The sequence below is a fragment of the Myotis brandtii genome, unplaced genomic scaffold (assembly GCF_000412655.1).
Source record: "Myotis brandtii unplaced genomic scaffold, ASM41265v1 scaffold399, whole genome shotgun sequence".
NCBI classification, from domain to species: Eukaryota; Metazoa; Chordata; class Mammalia; order Chiroptera; family Vespertilionidae; genus Myotis; species Myotis brandtii.
In genome coordinates, this window is record NW_005365325.1 from 4,061,008 (window position 1) to 4,067,452 (window position 6,445).

General features: G+C 43.6%; 1 protein-coding gene across 1 annotated transcript in view; it reads left to right on the plus strand.

Moving 5' to 3' along the window:
* Nucleotides 1-884, plus strand: part of SLC5A12 (solute carrier family 5 (sodium/monocarboxylate cotransporter), member 12) — a 37,751-nt gene extending 36,867 nt beyond the window's left edge. The window contains exon 15 of the mRNA XM_005873087.2: nt 255-884. Within this exon, the coding sequence (XP_005873149.1) occupies nt 255-407 (153 nt within the window). The 3' untranslated portion in view covers nt 408-884. The remainder of the gene's footprint in view (nt 1-254) is intronic.
* Nucleotides 885-6,445: the final 5,561 nt, after the last annotated feature.

The following is a 6,445-nucleotide window of genomic DNA, read 5'->3' on the forward strand; positions in this document are numbered from 1 at the left end:
CAACACACGACATACTGTAAAGGCTCACTAAATTATTCTTTTTGATTGTATCATCATTAGAAATAGTACCTACATGGATTGAGGCGTCAAAGTTATCAATTAGAAAGTGCCCTGGGTCAGTTAATTGTGCTACTTTCATATTTACCAGTACATATCATTTTTTTTTGATCAGGAGGCCTAATTAACAGTCCCTCGATTTGCTTCGGAATACATCAAGATGATTTCACTAATATGTGCCTTTCCCCTTTCCTCAGGAAACGCTTGAGAATGGCAGTACCTGGAAACAAGGAACTGAATCTGTCTTACAGAATGGACTCAGGAGAGAAAGCCTGGTCCACAGTCCAGGCTACGATCCCAAGGACAAAAGCTACGACAATGTGGCATTTGAGAAGATTACCCATTTCTAAGGCAACACGTGCGTGCGTGTGCACACAAACACACACATACACACACGTAGACCTACACAGTCCACATACTTCTTGCTTATTGGTTAGTAGACTTGTGTAGTTGCCATTGCTAGAAGACAAGGATGTCTAATGTCTATTTATAACTTATTTATAACCTCAAATAAAATGACTGTTTCCCAGGCTATTCTTTGGATATCAAACTTTCAGGTGAGAAAAACAACCAAGCCTTAAGTGCTCTGGCAATGGACATCCTTCTTGAATAAATTAAGACTGGATTTCATCATAGAACAAGAAATTATTCTGTTTGCTTATTTCTTAGTGTTTTGAATAGTGCCTGTAATATGGGAGCTACCCAGGGTTTAGGACAAATGTGTGTACACACACACAAGCATACGCACAGAAGTTACTATTAAGAGATTTTTATGACTTAACTAGTGGCCTAGTGCACAAAATTCATGCACATTAAAAGGGAATTAATTAGAGGAAATATTTTAATATTGCTATTTGCCCTTTCTCTGTAATAGAAATGTCAGAGATGAAAGAATATTAGTAAAATGTATATGAAAACCTTCCACTTGTCAGAGTCTGGGGCATGCTGTGGGACCCAGAGTCTTTCCTGCCCACCCACATGCGCCTTGAAATCGCATGAGACCCAGACCCGGCCGGCCCCACCCACATTGGGCAAGATCCAGACCTAGCCGGCTCCACCCTCATCAAGCCCCGCTGAGCAGGGGGTGCAGCCTGAGTTCCCCTGCCCCAGGCCAGGGCAGGGGGCGTGGCCTGAGGTCCCCCAGCCCAGTGCTGGAGTGGGGGGCATGGCCTGAGGTCCTCTGGCCTGGTCTAGGCTAGGCGGTGCACTTTGAGGTCCCCCATCAAGCCCCGCATGGCAGGGGGCACAGCCTGAGGTCCCCCGACCCAGCACTTGGGTGGGGGGGCGCAGCCTGAGGTCCCTGTCAAGCCCCACTAGGCACAGGGCACAGCCTCAGGTCCCCTGCCCCAGCCCAGTGCCACGCAGCCTCAAGTTCCTGCTGATTGCTAGTTAAGGCTTGTTACGGGAACTTGGCCTCCACTGTGGATATAGCCATCTTGACCATTACAACATGACAGTCAATTTGCATATTCCCTCTTTATTAGATAAGATAGGTTACCTTGTCCTTCTTGTCCTCAGAAATTTCCAGAAACAGCAATATATCTGTTTTGTTTTTTACATTTTAGAGCAAATGTTTACAAAGCTGTTCTCAACATTCAATTAATTCCCAGTTACAGAATCTGCTTTGACACATTAAAAAGCTAAGAATAATCACACATAATGTATTGATTTAATGTCCTACTCTAACTGCCATGTAAAAAAATACATGAGCAATTCCTAAATTTCTTATTTGTAACAGTAAAATATAGTCAGTCAGAAGGTGTACAGAAGTGAGCATTGACTAATTTGGAATCAACATCATTAAGGTTTATGTACCTTTATTGCTTACTATTTTCCAGAATGCTGACCCAAAGACACTAGCTTAAAAACTGATTCAGTTTATTTCAACAGACCAATGCTCCCTTAAATTGGCTTTCAAATATCTTATGAGAGTTTGGAAAAAATGTGTAATGGTTAACAATAATATATACCTACTAGAGGCCCAGTGCACAAAATTCGTGTGTAGGTATGGTCTCTAGGCCTGGCCTGGGATTAGGGCCACCTTCCCTGGCTGCCCACAGCTTGCCCCACCCCCTTTTGCCATCAGGTGATTGGTGCCTGATGGCCAGGGGAAGGGACTGAGAGGTCAGCTGTTCCCGCCCACTTGCCGGCCCTGCCCCTGCCACAGGTCACCCTCTGTGTGTGGGACGACTGGCAGGGCAGGGGCCTTGGCCTTGCACCACCCACATCCCCCGCCACCCACCCTCGGTTCCCCGATCGCCACCAGGAGATCAGAACCTGCCAGCCAGGGAAAGGGACCGAGAGGTGGTGAGTGCACCTCAATAGTGATTAGTCTAGCGGTAGTTCTGGTTGTTCTGCCTTTAGGGTCAATTTTCATGTTACCCTTTTATTATATAGGAATAGAGGTCTGGTGGATGAGTGGGGACCTGCTGTCCTGCCCTGATTGGGGCCCTGGATCTTAGTGGGGGGTCCCCACTGGGGGTGAGGCCAGCCTGGGCAAGGGGCCATGGTGGTTTGCAGGCTGGTCACACCCCTAATCAAGGTGGGAGTCCCCTCTGGGAGGGCAAGGCTGTCCTGAGCAAGGGGCCGCGGTGTTCTGGTCTCTGGCTTTTTGTCTATCTATCTATCATCTATCTATATGTATATATATATACTAGAAGCCCATTGCTTCCTTCCCCTGGCTTCCTGCACTGGTTTTCCTCCGGCACCCAGGACCCAGGCCTTTGGTCTGGCCGCAGCAGAGAAGCCAAGCCTCTTCAGTCATCAGTCTTCACTTCGGCCTGAGCCATCAGTCTTCGCTCTGTGCCTATATATGCAAATTAACTGCCATCTTTGTTGGGTTAATTTGCATAGTCACTCTGGTGGGCTGGTGGGCATAGCAGAGTGACACCAATTTGCATGTTTCTTTTTTATTAGTGTAGATATATATATATATTTATATATAGATAGGTAGATATAGATATTTATAAAATCAATGTCTATCTATATTTAATCTATATAGATATCTTAGATATCTAGAAAGAAATAAAAAACAATATTTTCAAACATCTGGCTAAATATATGGCTGCAACATAATTCCTTCTATTGAGAATAAAAATGGCGAAATCCACTCTCTCCTCTGGCCTTTCCCATATCCCTCTTCAAATATAAGACTCTCAGCTCTTTTCTACTTGAAAAGTACAATACAGAAGCCAACAGCCACACATCCTAGAAAGAAAACATTGCTTATATTTTTAAACACATTTTCATCTTTAACATTAAGCTCGGCTGGCATGACTCAGTGGTTGAGCATCAACCTATGAAATAAGAGGTCACAGTTCAATTATTCCTGTTCAGGACAATGCTGGGTTGAGGGCTTGATCCCCAGTCATAGGCGTGCAGGAGGCAGCAATTAATGATTCTATGTCATCATTGATGTTTCTATCCCTCTCTCTCACCTCTCCCTCTCTGAAATAAATAATGATTTTCATCTTTTAACATTCGAAATAAATAGTTTTATTTTCTTCATTTGTTGTCTATTTTAAGATTTACAAGGTTAAATATAATAAGCTTAGTTTTCAGTGGAAACTCCAGCTAATGAATAAATTTGTCAATTTATTTTAAATGAATTGTTTTTTTTAAATATATTTTTATTTATTTCAGAGAGGGAGTGGTGATACAGAGGGATAGTGTTAGGGTTAGGGTTAGGGTTAGGCTTTAGGGTTAGGGTTAGGGTTAGGGTTAGGGAATAGATTTTGATGGTACAATAAATTGGATCTGGTGTGAAATATGAGTCTATTCTCTACCAACCTGTCTGCTTTCATTTTACTTTTCGGAAAAAAGATGCCTTAATGTAGATGTGTCTAGTTTTCCGTGGCTATAATACTTGTGCTCTCTAGAAAGAGAACCATCAAATGTGGTCATGGGGGTGGTTTTACAGATGAACCCAAATGACAAGTTTAATTGATGGTAACATCACCATAGCAAATACATACTAGTAGAAAATGAACCTAGACTGGTCACCATTCAAGCAAAAACCCAACCAACCTTCCCTTTGGACTCTGTATTGTTGGCATATTTCACTCTGATTGGAAATGCCTTATGGAAATGTTTACCTCAGAAGCTGGGTTACTCAGACCCTTCCAAAGGTTCCTTTCTGAGCTATTGAGAATACCAAAAATGGGGTAAGATTTTAACAAATTCCCTGGATATAACCTACAACTAATTTCAAAGTCTGTTATAATACTCTGATTTGGGAGGAAACGGAGTGGAAATACTTGATGATACTTGAGAGTAAGTGTTCACTGGATTTACACACTGAAAGATATGCCTAGCAATATGTGTGAGTACACACAAACCACACACCCTGAGCCTATATCTATCTGCCCCAAATTGACAGACTAATCAATTCGGCTATATCAGTTGAGTAACTCATTAGGCAATCTCAATTTTCAATTTTGAATATCAAGTAAAGCAGAAAAATGGCCCTAACCGGTTTGGCTCAGTGGATAGAGCATCGGCCTGCGGATTGTAGGGTCCCAGGTTCGATTCCGGTCAAGGGCATGTACCTTGGCTGCAGGCACATCCCCAGTGGGGGGTGTGCAGGAGGCGGCTGGTCGATGTTTCTCGCTCATCGATGTTTCTGACTCTCTATCCCTCTCTCTTCCTCTCTGTAAAAAATCAATAAAATATATTTTTAAAAAAGAAAACGAAAAAAAATGGTGAATTTGTTAGCCTGCTGTTGACAGTTAGCTGTGGTGCCCTTACATGCATGCCCTGCTGCCCTCCGCATGAACTATATCTGTGCTAAAATTCCTGTTCTAAAGAGATTTTGATGATAATTAGTACAGCCAGCACAAGGGTGAAAAAGAAGCATTGTTACCCTTGTAAGAACTAAGCAAGCTTCCTCTCCCATCTGTTTCTAGCACACATAAAATAAATTGATCCTACTATTAGGATCAATATGATACTCCACTGCACTTTCATGGGCAGATATCTTGATGATAATGAATTTATCAGAAGACAAAGTTTTTAAGAGTGGAATAAAGTGCTTGCAAGAACAAGAAGCTACTGTCTTGAAGAGCTAAAGAATGAGCAATCCCCTCTCCCCATATACACTCAACAAATCCCAATATTAAATTTAAATATTAAATTTTAATATTTAAAGATCAAGTAGAATTAAATTTAACATGCAAATCATCAGAAAAAATATCACATGATAATTTATTGAGTGTGAAAGATTCCTTTTCATTCCATTTTACAATAAATTGTGCTGAGAGTTGTTTTAGGGGAATGTGCAGCACTTGGAAGTTGTACCCCATGCAGTCACTCAACAGCATTTTATCTAAAAGTGCATGCACAGGCTCAGACAATTACAAATGATTTCTGTTACAGTCACAATGATTTTCCACACACAATACTGTGAAAGCACTTGGGCTTTGAACAACTTGTCAAGGTTAACTACATGCACATTTGTAATAATTTGCTTGAAAAGACAACAATTTAGAATATGAAAATATATAAGCAGCATTCATGTAATACAGAATTCCTGAGAAGAGTGTGTGCTATATAAATCTTTGAGAAATAATTTGTATTCATATGAAAACCATGATATAAAATATTTCTCTCAACTAAAGCAGAGTGGTCTATAACTAACATACTGGCAGGGCTGTCAAATTGTCAACCATGATGAAGGCATAGCTAGATTCTTACTACATTGTTTCACAAAAGGAAAATTCCAGATACTTTTTCATTGTTTCTCTAATTTTCCATCATTTTAAAAAAGATCAGAAAAGGCGTTTTCTAAATCAATGCATTATATTTTTATTAAATAATAGAGGCCCAGTGAACAAATTCGTGCACAGGTGGGGTCTGGCTGGCTCCAGGCCTGTCAGTAGTAGGAGATAGCTGGAGGTTGGCTGGCCGCCCCCCCCCCCCATTGGGGCCCAATCAGGGCAGGGCTGGATGGGGTTAGGGGCTGCGGGTGATTGGCCGGCAGACCCCGGCCCCAATTGGGGTTGGGGGTCGATCGGGGGTCAGCAGCCAGGGGAGGGGCTGTGGGAGGTTGGCCAGCCAGCCCACTGCCAATTGGTGAGGGAGGGCTGATAGGGGGTGGAGCTGGATGGGGGAGGGGCCATGGGCCAATCGGGGTGGTGGAGGTTGATTAGGGGAGGGGCTGGCTGTGGGGCGGGGCTATGGGTGGTGGGCTGGACAGCCCCACCCCCGAATGGGTTGGGGGGCCAATCGGAGCCCAGCAGCCTGGGGGAGAGGCCATGGGTGGTTGGCCAGCCAGCCCTGCCCCAATGGAGTGGGGGCACCGATTGGGGGTGGAGCTGATTGGGGGGAGGGGCCGCAGGCTGATTGGGGTAGTGGGGGCCCATTGGGGACAGGGCTGGCAGGGGGTAGGGGC